Source organism: Mytilus galloprovincialis, chromosome 10 (assembly GCF_965363235.1).
Source record: "Mytilus galloprovincialis chromosome 10, xbMytGall1.hap1.1, whole genome shotgun sequence".
Lineage (NCBI taxonomy): Eukaryota > Metazoa > Mollusca > Bivalvia > Mytilida > Mytilidae > Mytilus > Mytilus galloprovincialis.
Genome location: NC_134847.1, coordinates 32,891,495 through 32,919,493, shown reverse-complemented (window position 1 = coordinate 32,919,493; position 27,999 = coordinate 32,891,495). Strand labels below are relative to the sequence as shown.

Sequence of the window (27,999 nt, the reverse complement as noted above, 5' to 3'; positions counted from 1 at the left end):
ATAAAACGTTTGACGAAAGGTAATTTTGCAAAGGAAGCATTTAAAAGATCAAGATCTTTCAACATGAGCCTGCAAAAGGTAAACAAGACTGTAATTTGTAAAATTACACGAAATTTTACACGAATTATTTGTCGACACGGTGTATCATGTGTATTGCAAGTGTTTTGAATTAGTAAAAATGACACTCATAAGCTGTCATTGCTGTTATTTGTAATAAACGACATAAACACCTTCATACGTGGTGACCTTGACATATTTGTCAATAACTTTTAAAAAAAGGTTTTAAACACAAATTTTTAAATGAATCTTTATCTAAGGAAACCAGAATTTGTTTTATCAAAGCAAAACAATCTTTGTGATATAGATTAAAGTTTAGAAATAGTGATTCCCAACCAACAGTTCTATCTACTAAATGTGGGTGTGTCACACACAACATTTTGATTGGTCATCAGTTTTGCATTCATCTTCTGAACATGTGCTTAGTACTACTTAAACTAGAAATTTACTTATGCATTTTTATGAATGATTTGAAAAATATAAAATTTATTATAGAAACGGCAACCCAAACTAGGTAAAAACAAAAAAACATCTTCAGGGTGCAATCAATAGTTTTTTCTATGACGTCACATTCTGAGGGGGTCTCATTGGGGGTTCTGATCCCGGATCCTGCTTACTGTTTTGTCAGATTCCCGTATCCTGCTTATACTATGTATGTAAGGAATTCTCATTTTTTTTTCAATTTCCCGTGGCCCACTAGACATCATTTCCCGTTTTCACAACACAATAATTCGACTTTCACTTGTCACTCTTACAAAAAATATGCAATCCTGCGTCAAGCTTAGACCCCAATGAGACCCACTCTGAGGGACCATGCATAAGTGACCCTTAGTGGTGGACTGATTCATAAAGATACTTGTATAAAACTAGATATCACTGGAATCAGAATGTTAAAATTGAGAAAGGAAATGGGGAATGTGTCAGAGCGACAACAACCCAACCATAGAGCAGACAACAGCTGAAGGCCACCAATGTGTCTTCAATGTAGTGAGAGGGGTTAAACATGTTTATGAGATTCTCTAGTTTATAATGAAATAAAAAAAAATGTGTACTTTTAATATACATGTATTAAAAAAATTCCATCCAATGAACATGGGGGAAAAAAGGTCTAATTTGAACATAAAAAAACTTGAAACCAGGTCATGTGCACACCCATGAAGACATGAACCATGCACATTTTACATAATCAAAACTGTATGAAATTTGTAGGTTTTTACCTCAGCCTTTAAAAAAAATCTTGTTTCAGGATACTGTCTTCTGCTCCGAAAGAGCTACAGTGGCTGCAAATAAGTTTTCAATTTTCACTGCTAAAAAAACAGGATGTTTACAGTGTTGTCTCCCCTCAAAACATGTATATTTAATATTATTTTTTAAATTATTTCAATCATTCAACCTGTTTTAATTTAAAGCTAATTAACTAATTTTTACAATCAATTATACAAAAAACATGATACTTTTTCATCAATTGAGTAAATAAACAAGGGTTTCCTTCCATGATTATTTTGAGAGGGGATAGGACCTTTATCGGGACACCGGAATCAGGTGTTTTTAAGCTCTGGATTTTGGGATTGACCCTTTCGGGATCGGAGAATTCTTTTTTTCGGATTTCAAGATGTCCGTATTTACTTTAATTAAATTTCGGGACCTCAGGATTTCGTGTTTTTAAGCCCTGGATTTCGGGATCAGGACCCCTCCTATCCCCCCTCTATTTTAGTCGGGGAATATCATCTTCCAAGTTTCTAGTCTTTTATACAAAACTGTTTATAGCACCCTCAGGTCATTACAGTAGAGAGGGGGCAGGACTTTTTTCGGGACGTCGGGATCGGCTGTTTTTAAGCTCAGGATTTCGAGATTGGTCCTTTCTAGATTTGGGATTTTTTTTTCTGAATTTTGGGATGTCAGGATTTTTTTTTTTTTACTTGGGACCTCAGAATCATGTTTTTAAGCCCAGGATTTCCGGATCAGGACACCTCCGACCTCCCCCCTCAGTAGAAATTAAGCCTTAAATTTACAGAGGGTGGTATTGCCGAACAAAGATAGAATTTCTTGTCAAATGCATTAACGGTAATTTTAAGTTTGTGACAAAAAAATGTACACATCTCTTGGATTATATTTTTTTTTACTGATTTTAACAAATCAGGTTAAATATTTTCCCTAAATATTGGTAACAATATTTATTTGAAACCTCTAACGAATCACGATTAGGATATTTTGACAAATCATGGTAACTTTTAACCAATTTGATGCTAACAGTCGCAGAAAATGATTGTTACAAGCCTGACGATAAAGGTAATTGCTACCCTCTTTATACATGTTACAGTCTTTTCCGTACGATATCAAAAGGTCATTTTTCAGCTATAGTTAGTGTCACATTGTTTTAACCATATCACTACTTGTCAAAAAAACCTAAGTGTGATTCATCAGAGCTCTCAAATAATTGTCCTTTACTGTTATTTTTGGAAAAATTTAACAATGATAAGTCAAAATCAGTGGACATTTTTTATCATTCTATAAAAAAAACTATATGTTTAATCATCCACTTAAAGTTACTGTTAACGTCATTTGTCCATATTTTTAACTGTTATTCTTCATGAAGGTACCCTCATAAGAACTCTGTGTCATGTGTTTTTGTAAATCTACATTAATTACATGTAATTGGATGGCAGGCAGATCTTTGAAAGCTAAACTGTAACACAGGATTGTTTTTTGGAATTACAAGCATGTTAAGAAAATTAGCAAAACAGCATGTTTTCAAATTGATTTATTATAGGGATCATTGTTACAATTAGTTATTGTGGCTTTATTATTATTCATTGGATACCAATACAAGGATTTCGTGGGTACTGGGGAACCACAAATTTAAATGTTCAATGTGTTACAAATGTTCTAATGGAATGTATTTAGACTTTGCCATAATTAATTGTCCACAAAAATGAAACTTTTTCTTAATAAAAGAAAAAAGGTGTCCTATGCCCAGAAAATATATTAATCCACAATATAGGGATCATTGTTATGATTTATAATATAGCAGTAATTATGTTTGTATTTGAAAAAAGTAAAATCACAAAAATACTGAGGTCCTTGGAAAAAGTCCCTGATCAAATAGAAAAATCAAAAGCTCAAACACATCAAACTAATGGATAAAAACTGTCAAATTCCTGACTTGGTATGAACCTTATCTCTTTAAAATATTGAATTCACATCATTAAAGTTCTTACTTCGGCTGATTATTGATCTTTGTGTTGTAGGATAAGTTACAGTATATGTCAGGATTTGGTAATGAATTTACCAGTGAAGATCCCAGATGTCCAGGTGCTCTACCACAAGGACAGGTATTGTATTTGTTGTTGTATACAAGTTAAACACATGAAACAAAACTAATAAAGATCAAGCAATTTTCTTTTTACTGGTCAGTGACTATAAGTTTGAATTTTTGATGGAGCTACATGTATTTCAATAGGTCAGAGGAATGTATCACCTTGGAAATATTTTCACCTGTACATGTATTAGTGCCAATGAGACAACTCTTTATCCTAGTCACAATTTGTAAAAGAAAAACCATTATAGGTGAAAGTATAGTCTTCAACATGGAGTCTCGGATCATACCAAGCTGTAAAGGGCCCAAAAAAAGTACTACTGGTATGTGTCAAACCATTCAAAATGGAAAACCAATGGTCTAATCTATATAAAAAACAGAAACAGTTATGAAGCACATCCACAAACATCTACTGAACATCAAAAACTTGACTAAGGACAGGTGCAAACAAATGCATCAGGTTTAATCATTTTAATAAGTACCAACCTATTGAAAATTGATCATAAGATGCAGACATTGAAATCAGCATCAGATTTGCCAAATTTGAATTTTCATTGAGAGATGCCGAAAATGGAATCAGTATCAGCTTTGCCAAATTTTAACTAGAGTTAACTTGCAGACAAATTTCATCAGAGACTTAATAAATATATATTTCTTATTTTAATTGTATATTTTTCAGAATAACCCACAGAAATGTAAATATGGACTGTATGCTGAACAGCTATCTGGTACTGCATTCACTGCACCAAGGGAAAGTAATGAAAGGAGCTGGCTTTACCGTATCCGACCTTCGGTGAAACATAATCCATTCAAACCAATCGACAATGGTCTGTTTACTAATGACTGGAACAAAGTTAAACCAAACCCAAACCAGGTAAGTTAAAAAATCTCCTTAGATTCTACCAATGTAATTGAAATTAAAACTCTGCGCTCGCTCACTTTTGTATGCTTTCACAGCAACCAAGCGTAAAAATTGAGCTCGTCGTGTGAGTAAATTTGAAGCATATCGTAGATTCCATAGACATTCAAAAAGCAATGGCCAATTAAATAAAGTTGGTTTGATACTTTCAACTAGTTATTTTTTACGGGTTTATTCTCAGAATAATGCCTTTGAAAATACATTTAAGAGGCTGTCCAAGTAAATATCAGGCAAATCCTATGATATGGGTGGCACAACATAATTTTTTCCCCACTGAATTTTTGGTTCCAATGCAATGTTTATATCATACAAAGGATATATATGTCAAAAATATTTTTGAATCAACAGTGGATGGCTCAGAAAATGATTTTAAAGTTCACTAACAATGCAACAAAATTTTGTACAAAATGAAGAGTTGTCTCCCCTTTTCAAGGAATTTTCAGTGCTTTCTATGTATTTTTTTTCTCTTTATTTGTTGCAATTAATAAAAAAACTAAATTCAACTTTGAGAAAGAATGAATTTGTGATATGAAATAGATGAAAAAATTTTGAAAACAAAATATGTCATGTGCCATCCACTGACTGGTTTTTCCATGGACACCCTCTTAAACATAGTAAGTTTTTGATTTTTGCCTTGTTTTAAATATTATAAAATTGCTCTGGATAGGTTTTGCTAATCTTATTCATATTTTGATAAAATTGTTCAAATATCCCAATAATAAATGCACACAAACATTTCTACACAACTGTTAGACATGTTAGATATAGAAAATATTTTTGGTCAAGTAAACATTCAATTTAGTGTGAAAATAAAATTGGAAACGAAAAAGGGGACTTTTTTAGAAATATTAACTTTTTTTTCTGGTTCAATTATGTGTTTAGTAGAAGTTTGACTCATAATGATTATCAATTACTTTAATGGAAATTACAATATATTGAACTGAGATGCAAGGTTATATCTATAATGTAAGAACCTTTTTACTGTGAAATAAAAAATTAAAAAGGGTTGTCAGGTTTCCTATCACAGGTCATGGTTTTCTCTGGGCACTCTGGCTTCCTCCACCAATAAAAACTGGCCGCCTTTGAAATTGCCCAAAAGTAGGGTTTAAAATTGGTGTTAAAACAATCAATCTAATCCAGTTACTGATAACTATTGTAGATGAGATGGAAACCATTCGATATAACAAAAGCAAGCCAGAAGAAAGTGGATTTTGTTCAGGTCTGTATTAAACCATTGCAAATTAAATTTTTACTTAATCTTATGATTGATATCGCAAAAAAATTACATTTATGAGTTAAGAAAACTGGATTATTGAATCAACACCAGACATGTACAACAAAGCAAATCAATGAAATCATTGAAAAGCTTAAAATTTCCTTAAAAATAGTACATGATTAAAAGGTTCAGCTCATTTATACAGAGTAATCTCCCTGTAGTGTTATCCTCTTTTATTATAGATTGATCTTTTAAAGATCGATAGATGCAATTTGTATAATCCCTTCATTGTCGTGTGTTATGTTTTTAAAGCAATTGCTTTTATGCCGTCGCGTATGGCCATCTTTGTGACCCAGATCAGAGACTCCGCCCAGATCAAGCCATAGTATTTTGTTAAACAGGCTCCTGGTCAGTCATTCTTTAACACCTATGTATGTTTTCTAATGCAATACATAGCTTGAAACTTTAAAAAAAAGTTAGTGGATTTAAGAAGTTTCAGAATATGTTCTTGTAGATGTATTTTTGTATTTAAAGGGTGAACCGTTTGACTATCAAATAACATAGAAGTCCGAGTGAAAAAAAGTACATTTTTATAAATGCGATTCCGTTTTCCGCCGTTCGTACGATGTTTCAACAAAATATGGATTCATTTCAGTTGTTGATTTAGTATTGAAAATTTAACTGAATTATCTCCTAATAAATACGGTATTTTATGTTTAATTTGTGTTTCTTTAAGAGGTCAGGTGCTCTTGTTCATTCATAAAATTATCGTTCATTCATACATTTATCGTAAAATCAAAATCACTACACAGGTTAATTATTACCTGTAATCTAAAAATAGACAAACTTTATTTGCGCAAATAATTTAGCGGAACGAAACCTTTGTTGAAAACACATAACAATAAGTTCGTTTTCCTTTTCTGTCAAAACTCCGTAATATTTATCGATCACCTTACTAATGAAATGGACCCGTCCAAACGTAGTAGATGCCAAGTCGGTCCAGATGAAGAGATATTTACAATTTGGAATTTTCTAGTTTATTAATACATAGATTGAAAAAAAGTACGTCTTTTTAAATATCATGATCAAAACTGGGTTTGCATAACAAATGTCAGATGAAACCATTATCCTCGTCTTTTCAGTGAACAAGTCTACTACGTTTGTTGACACTCGACGGTCCACCGTGTTAGCAATTTTATTTCACATGTTTTCGAAATATTGAAGATCCTGTTTCGCAATGTTTCCTGAAAATTGATAAATATCAAAGCAACGTAGAGCTGTTTGTTCTTGTTCGTATAATAAAATTGAGAATGGAAATGGGGAATTTGTCAAAGAGACAACAACCCGACCATGGAAAAACATACAACAGCAGAATTAAGGTCACCAACAGGTCTTCAATGCAGCGAAAAATTCCCGCACCCGGAGTCGTCCTTCAGCTGGCCCCTATACAATATATATACGTCTAGTTCAGTGATAACGATTTAATGTCATGTTTGTCTTTTCGGGATTGCATGAGAATTGTAGTTATCTCGTACCCACATGCACTTGTTTCTATGCCTGTGCTCGTACCGCATCAGAAGGACACATATCAACTGAGCAATAATGTTTGGAACTTAGTTTTAAAAATGATGACAAAGTAACATTATGAAAATATTTTTATTAAGCTGAAATATACATTTATTCTTTACATGTTTATGTCTTGAAAGATATTTTATTTCTTTCCCGTTTTTTAACATTTGCGTCTGGAAAGTTGAAATGTTTTAACTTAATCATTTGTGTTAATGGTTAAATATAAATTAATAATGAAAATTGTTAAAATTAAATCAATAAAGGAAATTATTGCCAAGGAAGTTACAAACACTACCAGGGGATAATCCATGATGATTTCATTTTGAGTTATATGTTTCAGCACATGTATATTTGACCCCAACTTTAGCCTGGTAAACGTGTTGTCTCCTTGTGAAATATAAAACATATTAAAAATGACTTTCTGCTAAAGTCTTTTATTTATATAAAGTTAAAACCTTCTTACTTTTAACTAGACAACACTCATGTCAGGTTTAATTCTTGTATATATGTGGATGAAAAATAAAAGTCCCCAAACATTAACATGGCAGCAATTGCTTTTACAGCCTTTAAGGCTTTGATTTAAGCAGTTAAGCTGCCTTTTGCGAGCACCCTAGATTTGTGTTCTACCCAATAAATGCTGAAATACGTGCCATTGTTATTATCTAGCTGAATAGTATGTTATTTATAACTAATTGAACAGTTTTTTCATACTTTTAATTCTGGATTACAAAAAATATGACCAGAAAAAACTTAAATGATCGTCGATTTATCCCAAAGTTTTGAAGTTGCACGTAGGAAGTAGAGCACATTAGGAATCCTTATGTAGTTTATTATCCCCTGAGCTTTTGGCAAAGAAGTCAAAGAACAAATGTATGAAATATTTAATCACTGAAAATTTCTAAAGACAGATAGTTTAGATAGATTTCCCAAATGGCAAAAGTCAAAGGAATATTGTTTGTCATCAATACGTAGTCAACTACGTCAGTAGTCTATTAAAATTCATACTGTTGACGGCAATTTTAAATTAGAAGACGAAATTTGCATATCTTTTCAATATGTAGACAGGGGTTCAAATTAGCGGTGATCCGAGGTGTGCGACCTTCCACTTTTGTAGTCGGACTTTCGACTTGGTTACTAGCTACGCCCGACATGCCACTTGAAAGAAAATAATAAATATCTTTTCAAACCTTTTTACCAGTTTTTAATAAACGATCTCAAAACTTATTTTCATCATTATTATTCATGACAGCGATGTTCATTTTGTTCAACCGCTAGATTTATACAGAAAATCGCCGATAACTAATGTGTAAATTCGAGTAAAATCGTATCTGACTGACAAAAACAACATTGAAAACAAAATGGATGCCAATTACAATATCGGATCCGATTCCGGAAGCGGATAAGAGTAATTACGGATTTGGCGATCAACTAATAAAATTCCATACAGGTGACAAAATACATCTATGCATGGTAAATAAATATAAACACTAGAATTGAAAACCAAAAGATATATGTTAAAGAAAAAAAAAGCAGAAAATATTTTGTACAGAAACTCAAAATTACTTTTTGACAAATTTCAATGTCAAAATCAAATAGAATGTGACAGCTGGGAACAGTATATCTAACAATAAATATGTTCCTAGTTACAGTATAAGTTTTCTCTATCAGTGATAAATGTTGATAATGCATGTCAGATGCTTTTAAAGTCTAAACATATTCCTGCAATTTCAATGGGTATTTTTTTTTCTCAATTTTCAAGGGTCATTTAAAATAGCTGGAAGTTTCTTACTTTATTTTCACAATTAGTGCAACTAGATTATATGATACTTGAATGTAAGCAAATCCTAACGATATATAGGTGGAGTCCTTTGGGTCACTCTACCTCCTCCTGTTTGATGACTTTGAAACGGATGAGATCCCCACCCCTCAAACATATACATTATTGTATGGGACTATATAACTAAAAAAATGAAATCTAGGGGAAGTCCCTAGGGTGACCATCCCTCCTGTTTAAGAGCTTGGAAACAGTCCAGATCACCACCCCTAAACCATATATATTCATGTATGAGACAATATAAATAATCAAATGAAATACTGGGGGAGTCCTTTGGGTCACCCCACCCCTCCTGTTTGTGAACTTTGAAAAGGTCAAGATCCCCACTCCTAAACCATATATATTCATGTATGGGACAATATAATAAATCAAATGTAATATAGGGGAAGTCCCCGCAGTCACCCCACCCCTCCTTTTTGAGAACTTGGAAACGGTCGAGATCCCCACCCCTAAACCATATACATTCTTGTATGGGACAATACATAACAAATCATATGAGAGGGGGATAGGACCTTTATGGGGACTCCAGGATCGGGTGTTTTTAAGCTCTGGATTTCGGGATCAGGGAATTCTTTCTTCGAATTTCGCGACCACAGGATTTCGTGTTTTTAAGCCTGGGATTTCGGGATCTGGTGTTTTTAAGCCTGGGATTTCGGGATCAGGACCCCTCCTACCCCCTCTCATATGAAATATAGGTGGAGACTCCGAGTTCGTGGGGCTACTCTACCCCTTCCTGTTTGAGAATTTGAAAATGGTCGAGACCCCAACCATAAACCATATATATTCATATATGGAACAAAAGTACAAATCAAATGAATTATAAAGGGAGTCCCTAGGGTCACTGTACACCCTCCTGTTTGAGAACTTGGAATCAGTCTAGATCTTCACCCTTTAACCATATATATACTCATGTATGGGACTATAACAAATCAAATTAAATATGGGGTAGTCCCTGTGGTCACCCCAACTCTCCTGTTTGAGAATTTGGAAACAGTTGAGATCCCACCTCTAAATCAAATGAAATATAGGGGAGTTGCTGTGGTCACCCCACCCCTCCTGTTTGTGAACTTGTAAACAGTCGAGATTCCCACCTTTTAATTAAACCATATATATTCATGTATAGGACAAAAGAACTAATCAAATGAAATATAGGGAGAGTCCTTAGGGTCAACCTAACCCCTCCTGTTTGATAAATTGGAAACAGATGAGATCTTCACCCTCAACCATATATATTCATGTATTTGACAATATAACAAATCAAATGAAATATAGGGGAAGTCACTGGGGTCACCCCATCCCCTCTTGTTGAAAAACTTGATAACGGTTGAGATCCCCACCCCTAAACCATATATATTCATGTATGGGACAATGAAAAAAAAATCAAATGAAATATAGGGGTAGTCCCTCTTGTGTGTGTTTTGAGAACTTGTAAAAGATTGAGATACCATCCCATAAACCATATTCATTCCTGTTTGTCATTTCTAAAAGATTGAATGACATTCAAGGTCAATCTCATAGGCATCACATATGCATATCACTTTGCTAGACTTAACCCATGTGTACTAGACTTTGCCCAATGTCAGGCTACCATGGGAATGAATAATTATGGGAGCTTTATTTGGGAGACTAAGTAACAGCATTATATTACAATTATTTCTTGTTTATTATAAAAATATTGATGGAAAAAAAATGAGTAGGTTTAAAGAATTAACCTTAATTATACATGTATTTGGAATTATATCTGGTCCTATAAAAAATTTCATGTTGATGTGGCTCATTTTTAAGAAAACATATCTTTCAAGCCCAAGAATGTTTGACCAACTGTTTTATAATTTCCTGCCATTTTATTCCAAAACTTACACATCATGGATTTAGGGTGAAGGTGTGGTCATTTACATTTACTATGGGCAGGTCAGTTAGACCCCACCTTTGATCCCTGAAGTAGTAAACATTTGTCTGATTTGGGTCTCATAACTTTTGTACTGTAAAAAACAATCTCAGTTTTCTTTCAAGGGAAGCAATTCCATTCATACTTAAACAAGCTTGTACCATAGTTAACTTGAACTACTAACAGTCAACTAATACCAACGTTAACTATCAACTAGAACTGCAATCATTGCGAACTTGTACCACTGCAGACTCATGACCATGAAAAAAATATACTTGATATATGTGTTGCTTTTGAAAACCTTGATAAAATATGAATTTTTTGCCTTAATGGATAATTCATTAAATGAACATAAATGTACAATATACATGATATATGAATGTTTAATGTTTGTTTTTTTTTTAAATCTTTAAAAAAAAAAATTGAAGCAACATTGCCACAGCTTTCATAATTATGTTTGCCTTGGTTTTTGGTTACCTGCCTACAGCGCTTACAGTGCTTTGATTAATGGAATACTGTGGACTCATTTTTTTCATGGGTACCAATTTTCATGGATTGAGGAAAACTAACACTTCTGTGGATTTTTAATTTTGTGGTTTTGCTTAAGTCTGCATACAAGTCTACGGAAAATTTGTAATTACAGTGAAACCTGGCTGAACCGAATCCTTCATAAACCAAAAAACCTATAAAAACTGAACATGTTCTTAAAAGCACCATCATATCAAATTGTATGCGTTGTGAACCTGATAAAACCGAACATCGGCCAAAACTGAACACAATCTTAAGTCCTGAAGAGGTTTGGGTTTAAACATGTTTCACTGTAGTTGAACAGTTAAATTAGTGGTTCTTCTGTAACCACAAAATCCATGAAAATTGGTATCCAACAAAAAATAATGAATCCACATTAAGTTATAACCTATCATCATCTATCAATGATCTGTTTACAGGGTATGGCTACAATTTGTGGAGCAGGAGACACCAGAGGAAGACATGGACTGGGCATATATATCTACACCTGTAACACATCAATGGATAATAAGTAAGTAAACATACATACTCTCTAGTTTACATTGTGGAGCAGGATCTGCTTACCCTCAAGCTTCCGGGCACCTGAGATCACCCCCAGTTTTTGATGTGGTTCCTGTTGCTTAGTCTTTATTTTTCTATGTTGTGTTTATTTTCTACTATTGTTTGTCTCTTAAAGCTATGGCCTTGTCAGTTTATTTTTGATCTATGCGTTTGAATGTCCCTCTAGCATCTTTCGCCCCTCTTTTATATTCCATTCACCATGAATATAGTTATTTGAATGGCAAAAAAATAGAATTAAGTATAGTATCTCCATTTACATATAGAACTGTTAGCAGTTATCAGCAAAAAATTCAAGTATCAGCATCCATTTACGCCAAAAAAGACAATGATAGTACAGTGATTCATATTGCCATACAAAAGTAATGATATGATAACAATTTGATGCCAGAAAAATAGATAAAATTAAGATTTAATTCCAAATTCATAACAAAAATCTTTTGAAAGTGTAACTGCATCTGGAAAATTTGAGACAAGGACACTTTTCCTGATTTATTAAAGCTTATTGCTCTTTTTTAGAACAAGAACAAAGATAGAATATTTACTTATTACTTCTATGTAAATTCAGATGTAATTCACTCACAGTCTCTTATCTTTCAGGCTAATATTGGTTCAGATATGAGAAGCTTACATTAAATGATTAGTTATAGTCACATCAACATTAATGCAATTCCTTATTCTAAAGTCAGACAAAGCTATACTACTGTAAATTCAGAAATAATTGTGATTTTGTCCTTTGAGACTAAAACACGACTTTCATTTTTGAGATGTGAAGAATCCTGTTTAATTCATATAAAAATTTTCAAAATGCGAGTTTATTAGATTAGTGCGATTATAACCCTGCAGCATGTTTCATAATAATAAGAACATCCCCATAATTTCTGAATTTACAGTAAGTTGTTACCAACAAAAACAACAGAAAAGGTTTCAGTATGATGTTAACCAGATGGATGTAATGGTAAATTGCCTTTGATAACTATTTACCATATAGGCAATCCTGCAGTCCTCTTAACATCTAATTTTGTTGGAACATCCAGGAAATTGTTTTATTCTGTAGTCCGTAAAGAGTTTGTTGTAATGAAGTACAACTTCCAGTATTTTATTGACATTTCATGAACAAAAGGGGACCCATTACCAAAAAGAAGTAAATTGTTAATTAAAAAAGGAAGGACAGCGATTACAACTTTAAAAAGTGCAGGTCAACATTTTTCATCCTTAAGGGCATACGATACAGATACAGGGGAGGTAATGACGTTGCTAACGTAAAATGTTATTTTTAGCGACGTCAAACTATGACATAATATATATTGGGAAAAGATGCATTTTTCGACTGATTTTTATCGTTCAAACTGATTTAATTTGAAAACGAGTGCATGGACCCCTATTTTTTAAAACGACATTTTGTTTCATTTTGCAGGGAGATTATGTGGACCAAATTTTATAAAACTGTAAATAGTGCATTTTTTTAAATTTTGATAAATATACAGCAAAAACTTACGTTTTTTTCTCAATTCATGACCATTTGATAAATATGACTTATTACATTGGTTGCAATGAATTACATTGATTTCCCAGTTAAATAAAAACCAATAATTTCACATGTGAAATAAACGTGGTTATTTCACTCTCTGACGTCATATAACAATAGGCGTTGTCAAGACGTCGATAACGTCGGATCAAAACAAATTGTCAATGCGTAGGAAAAAGATATAGTTCCTTACATTTTCTACATTAATTTCATGAAAAAAAAGCCATTTGCCAATGTAATAAAAAGAATAACTAATCGCCGTATTTGAATAAAAAAAATAAGACAACTTGTGACCGAACTCCGCTATGGATTAAACTCGTGCTGGGCACTCGTTTAATCCATGCGTCGTTCGGTCACGCGTTGTCTTATTTTTGATATTTATTTAAATACGGCGATTAGTTATACTATAATTATTTTTGAATAAAAAATGCCTAAATTTTTAGGATACTTATAAAATACAGAAATTACAAATTATTTAACAAAAAACTATTAATTTATTTTGTGTTTATCTTTTAAAACAAAAAAGTTATGGATTCCTTTCGAAAGGGAAAATACGACCAGAAATCCAATTTTTTAGCAAATAAACAAAATTTCGACCTCATTTAACTCAAAAAGTAGCACATGAAGGTATATTTTTTATTACATATTTGATTTAATCAGGCAAAAATTAGCCTATATAGAAATTTTCATCAAACTGTAAATACGAGATCAAAACTGTATCGTATGCCCTTAAACCCCCCATAAAAATCAAATGGTAGCTTCCTAAGATGGAGATTTGATTGTAAATGAATGAACTCATTTAATTTTCAGGTGTTTCTACAGTTCAGATGGAGATCTTCTGATAGGTATGTTTATCATCCGATATTTGAACTGTGACCTGGGTGACCATTTGACATGTCACTTTACAATTTAATTTTTTCACCTTCCCGTACAGAACTTGTTAACAAAAGCACATAAGTTTCACATGTGAAGCACATGAGATGCAAGTAAGAATTGTATGCAAATCAGATTGCTCACGTGTGCAGTTTGGTAGTTCATATGTGCCCACAAAAATCTAACATAATGCTCACATGTGCAATTCAAACCTCAGGTGAACTTTTATCATCCATGTTAGTTTTATGTTAGTTTTGTACTTTGAAAGTTTGTCCATTCTTCTAACCATTCAAAATTAACCTACATCATTGCTCATATGAGCTTTTTCAAAATGACATGCCCAGTCATGTACTTCCTGTAAATTCAAATTCAAAGCATCATGGCAATTTGGAGGTGGAGATGAATAATTTTAAGCCATATTTTGTGCTATTTGAAGTTAATGGCATTGTTGGAATCTAATAAAACCAGTGTGGCTGTGGTTAATTATTTGTAAGTTATCATTTCTATTTCATTACGGTATGTTAATTTTTGTGTCAGATTTTGAAATAATTACAATTCTATTAAAGTCTTTTATGGGGAATATATATGCAGGTTGCTTCAAAATAAGTACTACATGTATATATAGATTATTCCTTCTTAAACTTTCTGAAATACAGCACTTATTAAGCAAAAACATTCATTATGTACTAAACTTACAAGTCCCTCAATTAGTTTTATACTGTAATTATATATGTTATGTTTTTAGTCATTATCATGATTATTGTTTAAATAAAAAAAAGACCAACTAATAGGAAATCATAATTAACTGACAATGATTAAAGAATAACACTTTAAACATGATGTGTCAGTTATTTTATTTTCAATTGAATTATTTAAGATTTTAATTTAAATTTGAAAAATATTCCTATTTTGAAGCAGCCATTTTGTTTTGGTCAACTAATATTCACGTGTGCAACATGTGAGCAACTGCTCATATGAGCAATCTAATAAAATGCACATGTGAAACAAAGGCTCATATGAGCAGTTGCACGTGAGGTTTTTAACATGCAAATTAGGTTAGTATCATATGTGCAATTTTTTTGCTCACAAAATGCTCACCTAATTTGCATGTTAAAAACCTCATGTGCATTCATGTTAGTTTCTAACGTGAGCATCTTATGTGCAACATGTTAGCACTTTTTGGTAAGGGACCATTATGATTTTTGCCAAATAAACAGTAAACATCACTATACCAACAACACTGTGGATTCATCTATTTTAGTAAATACTAAAAGATGTCACTTGAGTTGGAAGCTGGATCAAAATATACTGGCTCCTACAGAAAGATAGCCTTGGTAACCACATCCCTTGGTTGAATACTGCCTCTCAAGGAAACAAAAATAAACAAATATACTTAGTATCAACATTTTTGTTTGAAACAGCTGAGATAAATTTGATATGTGTATCATGTTCAGCAACAAGAGATATATGGTTATGATATTTTGATGATCTATTCTATTTTTCAGTACCACAACAAGGAGGACTTTTGATAACAACAGAGTTTGGAAAAATGCAAGTTGATCCAAATGAAATTTGTGTTATTCAGGTATGTTTGAAAAATATCATTTAAATTCAATGTTATTTTTTTTAAATTGTAAAATCTTTGTCACATTTTTAAAAAAAAATTTATAACAATATTTTTCAAATAAAAAAATACATGCATATAGACAAATCTATAGTTGATTATTCAGAGTTTTCAGAATATCTGATCAAAATGAAAAAAACAAGAGAAGCAAACATCCTTAGTTAAACGAGAAATAATTTGTAAATTGTTAAAATAGTAGTTTTATATGTAATGTAATTGTTTACACATTCTGCAAGGAATAAGGTAACATGATCTTCATCTTTTTCAGCAAGGAATAAGGTTTAGTGTTGCAGTATCAGGAGAAACTAGAGGCTACATGATGGAAGTATTTGATGGACATTTTACACTACCTAATCTAGGACCAATAGGTAAATCTTTAAGGACAGTCCAAAATGTGATCTTGTTAACAAAATTGTAAATTTTCTTCAAGGAAAATTACTTTACAGCTGATTGCATTGAATCATCATGTAGGCAACGGTTATATCTTTGTTTAGCTTGCTTTATTACCTGAACCGTGAAGTCATTATTAGGTACGTTATACTACTACCCTACTTTCGAAAAAGCCTAGTCCTAGAGACAGGTGTATTGATTTTCTGTCGTACTAGTCTACTCTTAAAGGTGGGTAGTTTACTGAACCTAATAATGACTTCGGTTCACATTTCATCTAGCAAGCAAACTAATCATAGATATTACCTTTGCCTACACACTCATTGCAATCAGCTATAAAAATGCAAATTAGAATGCAAATAGATGTTTTTGCTGATATTTACTAATTACATAACATTTTTATAAATCATAGTAAACTAGGGAATAGATTAAAACAACAATAGGAGGAAAGAGATTAGGAAGAGGCTTCAAAGAATAGAAAAACCATATATGATCAACAATTAAATCTAGTTTTGTGATGTATATATTTTTATTTGTATCAACTGTGATTTTTTACAATTGATTTTTATAGTTTGTTCTTATGTTGTACTGATACGCTGCCCTAGTTAAAGGAAGGGTTTGGTGCTAGCAAACATGTTTAACAATGTTGAAACAGTTAGGAACCAGTATTTCAGTGGTTGTTGTTTTTACTGTATACAATATTTGTAGTGTTTCTTTGAATAGGTGCCAATGGCTTAGCCAATCCTAGGGATTTCTTGACACCCACAGCCTGCTATGAAGACAAAGATTGTGATTATACAGTTACTAGTAAATTTCAAGGTCACCTTTTCTCAGCAAAACAGGTTAGGCAACCATATGCTAGCTAGACAATTACATCAGCCATTTATAAAAATATTGGCATTAAAACCATCCATTATCTGACTGGTTAAGTTGCAGAATCATTTTTGGTATACTATTGTTTTATTGTCAGTATAAATAAAACTCAAGTTCTAGACAGAGTTTAAGGAAATAATAAAGTGGTATCATATCCTAAGTATTTTAAGATGTTGGAAAAAACTTATCATGTTTGACAGTGTCTTTGTGCTATTTTGACCTCTGAAAAATGGCCCAATGGTCAATATACCTGACATTGTTTTTTGCCTGATGGAAATTTGATTCCTGTAGTCAAATTCTTCTCATTGTAGCTTGAATCCATCTATTAAACAAGAGTGTGTCACAACGACATTTATTTGTATCCTGCCAATATCACAAGAACCATAACTGATGAACGGTGAAAGTGAAAATGGTCAATATCAAATTTGACCTCCATTTTGTCATCAGTATCAACATATTAAAATTTGAAAAGCTTAGGTTGAATGGTTCATTAGTAAATGCACGGACACGACTGGAAAAGCCATTTTTCAATCTTTCAAGAACCATAACTCCTGAACGGTAAAAGTCAAAATCGTCATTATTGAACTTGACCTTCATTTTGTTGTCTGTAACAACATATTAAAATTTGAAAAGCTTTGGTTGAACGGTTTATGAGTAAATGCACGGACAACATTTGGTTGCCGCCCGCCCGGCCGCCCGACCGCCCGGGGTACATCCCCAAATCAATAACCGACATTTTTGTCACAAAAATCCGGTTAAAAATGAACTTGCTTGGATCTCTGTTTCTGTAAACCATTGCTTAATAATAACTGTATCTTTCTTTCACAATTTAATTTTATAAAAAAAATAATTTTTATTTACACTTTCTTTAGGAAATATCTTGTTAATGTAAGCTTTTTTAAAATGTGTTTTTTTCTTCTGATTTTTCAGGGTCATTCTCCATTTGATGTTGTAGCCTGGCATGGAAACTATGCACCATATAAATATAATCTGGATAATTTCTGTACTATGAATACAGTGTCATTTGACCATGTGGTAAGTTTTTGTTACCTTAGAAACAAATACTTATCTTGAACAAGTTGGGAAGGGGAGACAATTCAGATTTCCTTTTTCCAAAACACTTCTGGGCCATTGTGGCTTCATTAGTATTGATACATTGTAGTATTATTGAAATACCTACTGTAAATTCAGAAATTATTGCTAGCATTTATTTTTGCGTTTTTGTCAATTTAGACTAAATGCAATTTTGATTTTTGCAAAATGAAGAAAAATCCTGTTTAAATGATATAAAAAAAAAAAAAAAAATTGATTTTAAATTATTGCAGATATATCCCAGTCGCAATGATGAAAACATCACAATAATTTCTAAATTTACAGTATTTTGTTTTTGATTTCAATGGTATCAGTAAGCCATAAATTTAAATGTTCAATGGAATACATATTTACTACAAGTTTGGAGTCTATACATTCATTAGAAAAGTATCGACCCAAGATTAACAGTAGTCATTTTTACTTTTCAATATACTGTAAAATCATAAATTGTTGCCCACATTTATTATTGCGATTTTTGTCATTTTGGACTAAAATGACTTTTAAGCTATTTTAATTTTTGTGATATTGAGAAAAATCCTGTTTAATTTAATAGAAATTTCAAAATGTGAGTTTAAATCATTGTGATTTTAACCCTGTTGCATTTTTTGCAGTAATGAAAACATTTCAATAATTTCAGAATTTGAAGTAAATGAAATGTTAGTTTAATTATTATACAGATGGTTGTTATTACATGTAAATATAGACAATATCACTTTTTTTTCAGGACCCTTCAGTATTTACAGTTTTAACATGCCAGTCATTAAAACCAGGGACTGCTATAGCAGACTTTGTGATTTTCCCTCCAAGATGGAGTGTAGCACAGAACACATTTAGACCACCCTATTACCATAGTAAGTAGTATAAACAATTTTCATTGTTTTAAGTTTTCAAGTTTTATTGAGAAATGTCTCTTAAATCCATCATTTCTACATAGGTAAATGCCTGTACCAAGTCAGACATATGCCAGTTGTTTTCCATTAGTTTGATGTGTTTTGAGTTTTTGATTTTGCCATTTGATAAGAGATTTTCTGTTCTCATAGAAAAAAGCATCTGATCAACATTTCAACTTTGGTGGACTTGTCTCATTTGCAATCAATCATAACACATCTCCTTATTTTTTATATGGTATAGTTTTAAGAAGCAGATATTTGACAGAGCTATTTTTTCAATACATGACGTATGATTATTATAAGGCACTAAGAAAGCAAATTGTTTTTGTAAAAGCTTATAGTACCATGTTGTGCTTCAATATTTGATCATATCATGATTAAAATTTAAAATGTAGATATGTTGTGGAAATTTTGAACTTTTTGTAGATTTTGTATAATTTTCTTTCAGGAAACTGTATGAGTGAGTTTATGGGACTTATACTTGGTAAATATGAAGCAAAGGTATGTTATTAACAAACAAATAAAATTGAGAATGGAAATAGGGAATGCATCAAAGAGACAACAACTCGACCATAGAACAGACAACAGCAGAAGGTCACCAATAGGTCTTCAATGCAGCAAGAAATTAATGCACACGGAGGCATACTTCAGCTGGCCCCTAAACAAATATATATACTAGTTCAGTGATAATGAACTCCATACTAAACTCCAAATTATACACAAGAAACTAAAATTAAAAATAATACAAGACTATCAAAGGCCTGGCCTTGCAGTCATAAAACTTTTGAGCACGATTTTTGTACTCAGACTCGAGAATTGACCAATCAAAATGCTGTATTTCATGTTTTGAGCATGATTTTTGTGCTCCGAGCATTGAGCAAAGTTTTATGACTTCAACCCCAGAGGCTCCTGACTTGGGACAGGCGCAAAAATGAGGCGTGGTTAAACATGCTTATGAGATCTCAACCCCCCCCCCTATACCTCTAGTCAATGTAGAAAAGTAAACGCATAACAATACGCACATTAAAATTCAGTTCAAAGAATATATTTTGTGTTAAAAACTTATAGATTTTAAGTTTGATAGTCTCTCAACAATAAAAGTTTGATTGGTTGTTGGTTGCTTTTTGTCTGCATGTTTAGGACAATCAAACAATAATAGACAATCTTTTTGATGACTACAATTTATTTAAGGTGGTACCTAACACTACAGGGAGATAACTCTGTAAAATCAGCTAAACGTTTTAATTACGTTGTTGTTAAGGGAATATTAAGCTTTTCAATGATCAAAATAAGTGTTTGTCAAACTGCTATATAACCAGTGTAATTTTTCTGATAAAACGGTTGGTTCAAATTTTTTGAAATTTTTATATTTTTGTAAAAGGGTCAAAGTAAATTATTTGTCAAAATTTTAAGAAAATTAAACGAGCCAAATTAATTTTAGTTAAAGTGGTGGGTACCACCTTAAGGTATTTTAAACTCTTCGATATGTATCTGTATATAGAAATGATAAGATGTGGTATGATTGCCAATGAGACAACTCTCCAAGAAACCAAATAACACACTATAGGTATGTGAACAATCTTCAATAATGAGTAACATTCATAGTGCATATCCATTGTTAACCTTACTTTTGTTACCAGCTTGTTGACTGCAAACAAAATCTGTATATATTTGTTTAGGGGCCAGCTGAAGGACGCCTACGGGTGCGGGAATTCACGTTGCATTGAAGACCTGTTGGTGACCTTCTGCTGTTGTCTGCTATATGGACGGGTTGTTTTCTCTTTGGCACATTCCCCATTTCCTTTCTCAATTTTATTATCTGCTATTTATTGGTTTTAAGATTATCTCCATGCTTCCATATTTTATAAGCAGCAATGTGACAAATATGCATTTCTTTTTATTTACAAAACCAATGGATTGTTCATGCATACATTAGTGACAATACTTTAGAAAATGACATAATTATTTTGTAGGAGGAAGGATTTAGTCCTGGAGGTGCTACGTTACACAGTATGATGACACCACATGGTCCTGATGCTGAGTGTTTTGAGAATGCATCCAATGCTGATTTAAAACCTCAAAGAGTAGCAGATGGAACTATGGTATGATTAAAACATAGAACGTTATGTTTAAATTCAATTGTACAGGGCTCACACTACTTCAGAATTATAGGGAGAAGTGACTTCTCTTTTTGAAACTGATAGGGAGAAGTGGTGAGATTTGAAAGAGAAGTGCTCATTCGCGCGGGTGTGCTACAATGTTTGGATTTTACAATAGTATAAAGGGCCATATGTAAATAATGTTCTTTTTATGTTGTTCAATTCATATGAGTAAAAAATTACAATTAAAGTAACATTTGAAATTAAAAGTTGTTTAAGTTTTACTAAGGTTCTTGTGAGAAACTACCAACTAAATATCTAGCACTAAAAAAAAAAATTTATTTTAAAAAATGTAAAGAAATTATATCAATTACAATTTAATTAAAAATTATCTTGTGTATGAAATTCAGTGTTTCTCATAAAAAAATATAAAAGTTATTAAGCTGGGCCATAATATATTGATATTAGTATAATAGTCTGAGAGTTAAGCAACTTTAATCAATAGTTTGAAACATTCATAAAAAATATAGGGAATTATATACACCAATCAATTAGATGTAACCAAAAGTCTCTTAATGCGTGTGGGATGCGTAATTTTTCCCTTTGGGATCAATATTCTTCTGTCAGCTGTTCCATCCGTGCGTCCGTAGTAATTATTGTAAAAGTACGGATTTCGGTCATAGCTGGTCCGGTTCAGATCCGTAGTTTAGAAATCGGTCAATGGCGGAAGAATGCAAGAAAATTTACAAAAATAAACGATGTTTGACAAGTTATTTGGAAAGGAACATGATGGTTTTAATGCAATAAATGGATTAAACATTTACTGGAGGCAATTTTATCACGTTTAAATGAAGTAACAAACTTATTTTGCCGCCGAAATTTAGGTTGATGTACGTTTTCGAGTAACAAGCACCGGAACTTGCGAAAATGCACGAAGTGATAAAAAGTTGTATTTCTATCAAATAACCTGATACACACTGCGAAGACAATGCTTCAACCTCTTTTCTAAAGATAATGAATAGTTTATGTCTGAATTTCTTTAATTATCAGTTAAAAATTAATGTTTCATCAACTTGGTAAAAATTGAAAATGTCCGATGACGGAAGCGACTGAAAGCGACTTTCGTCAAGAACAGGGCGACTTGTTTTCGCTTTTGGGGGTCGGGGAAAGCGAAGTGACGGTCGGGAGTGCGACTTCTTCGCCCAAGTCGCCTGGTAGCGTGAGCCCTGTTGTATGTGACTTATAAAGTGAAAAGTACATGTATTCAGAGTTCTTGAAACCCTTTTTTTCCCTGGTGGTCCTGTTAGAAAATCTGCTACTAAGTCCCTAATCTGTTTAATAATTTCTGTTGCACATAACCAAAACTGTGTCAGTCTTTCACAAAATGTAATTTTTATGTTAATGGTCAAAACCTTTAGACCACCACTTTTGGAGAACTCTGATTGGTATTAGGTTTATAAGTCAATGAGATCTGAATCATACAACAAAAATTAATAGTTATAGACAGTAAAATCACAAAAATACTGAACTCAGAGGAAAATCAATTCGGAAAGTCCATAATCACATGGCAAAATCAAATAACAAAACACATCAAAAACGAATGGACAAGATCTGTCATATTCCTGACTTGGTACAGGCATTTTCAAATGTAAAAAATGGTGAGTTGAACCTGGTTTTATAGCTAGCTAAACCTCTCACTTGTATGACAGTTGTATCACATTCCATTATATTGTCACCGATGCTTGAACAAAACAAACAGACACAATAGTCAAAAATGTCAAAAATAGGGGTACAGCAGTCAACATTGTGTTATCATATTAATCACTATAAAAACAACAAATGTAACGAAGAAGAAGCACAAATCAAATTAACATCCTCAAATAGTTTGTTCTTCATACCTATGCAGCCATACTCATAAGAAACCCAGAAGAAAGGTTTCAGGGGCTAATCCAGCCCCTTTTAAAAAGGGTGTTCCAAAGCAGGATAAAAGAGTGTTCCAACCATATGTTCCCATTCAAAAGCATTAATCATCAATAAAAAGAGGTGTTTCAACCCCTCTGAACCCTCCCTCTGAATCCGCCACAGGCCCACTGGACATGAGTATTTAACAATAGCATTAATTCCTTGAAAGACCTTCTGTTATTCGTGATTTATATCTCTTTACACACCCATCAGAAGAGTTGTTGCAAGGGTTCTAAATGTTTGGTAAAAGCTATATTTTCAGACAAGATTTATTTGTAAAATTAATAGTTATTGTAAATTCAGAAATTATTGCATGCATTAATTATTGCTATTTTGTCATTTTTGTCATAAAAAAAATCATAATAAGAGTTTAAATTATTGCGATAAAAACAGTTGCATTTTTAGCAATATTAAAAACATGGCAATAATTTATTTTTATTTTTCAGGCTTTCATGTTCGAGTCATCATTAAGTATGGCTGTGACTGAGTGGGGAAATAAGACCAAAGTGGATGAGAAATATTATGAATGCTGGCAGCCATTGAAAAAACATTTTACCATAGCTGAAAATGATACAAATTCTGGTAAGCTTTTTTTAATGATGAACTATTTGTTTTATAAAATTGAGAATGGAAATGGGGAATTTGTCAGAGACAACAACCCGACCAAAGAACAGACATCAGCAAAAGGTCACCAATGGGTCTTCAACCCAGCGAGAAAATCACCCACCCTGTGTAGGGCCTCACCTATTGTTTATTCAGTCCCACAAGTTCAACCTTCATAGGTCAATTGGCCAAAAGTGTTTTTTTAGAGATTGCCACAACCACTTGACATCCATTTTTGTGTACTTGTGAAATGTTAAACTTTCAAGCAATGCAGGTTGAGTTGTAGGTTTACTTATGTTACAATTTTTGAAAGGGATAATGGCTAGACCGGACTGCAGTATAGTGATTAACTAAATCCAGGATTTCAATATAGTGGAGAGAAAATAATTGGACTATAATCTCATTCTTGCTTATTCTTGTTTGTTAAAAACATTGCAGGTCTTATATTCATATACATTATTTATTCACAAAATATATTCAATTATTTTGTTAAAATATTTTCCTCATGTGGTTCACATTTATTGTTTTTTTTATTTGATCCTGTTTCCATAAATAATACCTGTTATGATTTTGGCTGTGTTCCTCCAATAACAGACCATTCAAAATTAAAACTCTCGTTGAACCATTTGCTAGCTTTTGATTATTGCTGACCAGTTTGTGATTTCAACAAAAAACATTATTTTTCTGTAGTACCAGCTATTTTGATAATTGAAGTTAATATTGTAATGGCCCTTCTACCATGGTTGGGGCGATTGTGTTTTCGATTTCATTTGTCCATCCAGTAAAGCATATGTGTTGTCTGCAGCTTTTATTATAAGCTTATTTTCAGCTGAATTTTTTGCAGAAATAAACTTTTTTTTATTTCTCTTGAAAAATTAAGATATACCATAATAAACAAGTACATGCCATATGGCATATCTGGAGAATACATTTTTTTGTAAACACTTATCTGTTTGGTAAGTCAGCTAGAAACACAATTTTTATCAACAATGAATTAAAATAGTGTTTTTTTCAACTGCTTATTTTATATCTTTTGATGAAGCTTATTATTTTATCTTTTTAGATGGTGCATCCAAAGCTAAAAAGAAGAAAGCAAAATAAACTTCAACACAGATGATATATATTCTATGCCGATTGATATTTTTATTAACATTTATTGTTGCATCATCACAGCTTCTATTTGTTGATCTCTTGTTTTTATTAATATTATTTACATTTAAAGCATCATATATATTTGGGTGTGTACAGAGCTCAAAGAATTTCAGTTTGCCTCCTTAATTCTAAGATGGACATTGAAATTAATATTAAACTCATTTTCTACTTATTGAAATAGTAACAATAACCAGCAACTGTTGTTCGTTATTTTATTTTAACATGTAAAACCAATAAAGTATTCCATATTGAAGCATTTTATATGTCTAGTCATTTTATAAATACAAATATAATAAAAGAATAAATTTTGAATGTGCTGGTTGAAGAAACGTTTCATTATTTGATAGAATGCACTACATATGAAAAGAAAACAAATTTTCTTTTTGAGGCAGCATGTCTTGTTTATATATTTTACAAAATGATCTGATTATTTTGTTGATGTAATTAAGTCATCAGAAAATGTTAATACTTCAGTGTCATTATTTATTTATTTGTGTGTACTTGTTTTGAAATTTAAAAAAAAAATCATTCCAGATGATAAAAAATGATAAAATTTTCTTTTTAATTTTATACACCTTTGCATTGATGATTTTTCTTTCTATTTTTAATGATGTGTAATTCTTGAAATTCTTCTCAATTTATTCTTGTAATGTATAAAAATGCTCAGTAACGACCTCTCATTGGATTCAACATTGGTATTTGTTTTCCTACTGATATCAATGGTTACTGGGTTTTTTTTTACCTTAAATGTATATGGTTGAAAAGAATTTAGAATGTGTTGTACATAATATTGTTGATAATTATGATCAAATGCATGTTTTTTTTTTATCATATACAACAAACAATTTGGATTGATAGATACTATTATATAAGAATTTTGATTATTAAATAGTCTAAATGAATTGTAAATATTACTTATTTATGTGACATTATAAGTTTGGTGATGATATGTAAGGAGAAAGTATGTGCTTTAATGGCTTATATACACATTTGGCCTGTACATCTGATCTCAATGATTTTTGGGCTTCCCCATTCAAAAACATTGGTTGTGTTCTTTCTAAATGATGGAAAGGTATCCATTACGTACAATATTTTCTAAAACATTGAAGGAATTCCAGATAACCCTTTCCTCCATGGGTTTTTTTCTTCATATACTTGATTCGCATAGGATTTTTTTCAATAAAAGAAATCATCAGGTTTAAAGCATTAATGCATTGTGAAAAACAAATATTTCATCAATGAAATTCAAGTCAGATATCCTCATGAATATTCTTTTCATATTGGATACAAACTTTTTTAAGTCTGATGCAGACATTTTGTAGTCAAAGCATTTCAACTGAGGTGCTACACAGGCGTCAAAAGGTGTCATTATGGAGTAAAGGGGGTGGCGTCAAAAAGCGTCATTATGGAGTAAAGGGTTAATGCTTATTGACCATTCTCATTATAATATTTAATAGAAAGATTTTGTAGGTTGTGGTAGCAAATCATTTCATAATTCAAATTCTTTCACCCATATTTGTAATATATAAAATTGAGAATGGAAATGGGGAATGTGTCAAAGAGACAACAACCCGACCAAATAAAAAACAACAGCAGGGGTTAAACATGTTTGTGAGATCTCAACCCTCCCCCTATACCTCTAACCAATGTAGAAAAGTAGATCCACATTTACATCAACTTTATTCTTCTTTTAGCATGATCTTTTGAGAAAATCTTTTGATTTCTATATTAACAAATATTGGTTGAAGCCCTCATCTACAATGGGACAGGATGAGAAAGAGGGGAGGCTTAAATTCAGAATTCTTTAAATTACTGAGGTCACTTTTCTCTATTCTTTATTTAATTGATTTCATCAAGATTTTATAACACTATATTTTACTAGTAAAAGCACGGACATTCTTTCTTGATTTTTATTATCTGATTCATGTATTTTGTTAGAGTTTTCAATAGAATAAACATTTATTTTACCATTTCTATAATAATATTAATTAATTATAGAATAATCATAGAAAGCTTGTAAAGAGAAAGTACATTAATTATTTTATTCAAGACCAACTTCTATATAATGTGATATTTTGAGCTTTTTAATCCATTTTTATCCTTATTTCATATTTTAAGTTATATTCATATGCTTATTATCGTATACTTAAGAATGGGTGAATTATATTACAGTATACCTTATTAATCATTTTTTTCTTATTTATTTGTCGCTTTGAGTTGTTTTCTGAAATTTTTCATAAATAATCTGCCACACTTAATGTCTTTTAATATTTCTTATGCATCTCACTGCTTTTATACATAACTTATATATTTTAACAAAAATTTTCACACAGCTTTTGTGTAATTGTTAGTTGGGGTTCCGTTACCTAATGTCTATTAAGTAAATAGTACTGTAAATTCAAAAATTACTGTGTGCATTTATTATTGCGATTTTGTCATTTTAGACTTAAATGCGATTGTAATTTTTACGATTTTGAGAAAAATCATATTAATTTCATAAAAAATCTTTCTAAATGCAAGTTTAAATTATTGTGTTTACTACTCTGTCGCATTTTTAGAAATAAGAAAAACCTCGCAATAATTTCAGAATTTACAATATATCTAGTGTGATCACTAGCCATTGGACACTTAAGGCAGCTAAGTTGGTTATTAGTTTTTCCATATATTTCAATATTTCATATTAACTATTTTTAATAAGTCATTTATTAGGCGTCCCTTGCAAATATAAAAATAACACAAATATACACTGATTATTGTTCATCAATCTAAAAAAAAATAACCATTACACATAAATCTCTATGGGACCATAGGTATCCTTATATAGATAAGTCTGAGATTCTTACATTCTAGTCTTATTCCTGTTATGTATATTACATATATCTATCAATATCATGGTGTTGTGAGGATAGCAATGGTACTTGTGTATACAATTGCGTAATGTATAAAAATGCATTTGCTGTACAATCAATAAAGTGGTTTTTTTACATGACTTGAAAAGTTTTATGTGAAGCCTTCTTGGGCCATAGAAGTC

At 31.8% G+C, this 27,999-nt stretch overlaps 1 protein-coding gene across 1 annotated transcript; it reads left to right on the top strand.

Annotated features, from left to right (window-relative positions):
• Positions 1-5: 5 nt before the first annotated feature.
• LOC143047410 (homogentisate 1,2-dioxygenase-like) lies at positions 6-27,957 on the top strand. Its single transcript, XM_076220440.1, has 15 exons — positions 6-78; positions 3,306-3,389; positions 4,053-4,247; positions 5,452-5,511; positions 11,747-11,838; positions 14,224-14,258; positions 15,792-15,871; positions 16,179-16,278; positions 17,021-17,139; positions 18,101-18,205; positions 18,987-19,113; positions 19,601-19,653; positions 21,126-21,254; positions 23,660-23,795; positions 24,880-27,957. The coding sequence occupies exons 1-15, from the start codon at positions 64-66 to the stop codon at positions 24,915-24,917; spliced, it is 1,368 nt and encodes a 455-aa protein (XP_076076555.1). The 5' UTR covers positions 6-63; the 3' UTR covers positions 24,918-27,957.
• Positions 27,958-27,999: the final 42 nt, after the last annotated feature.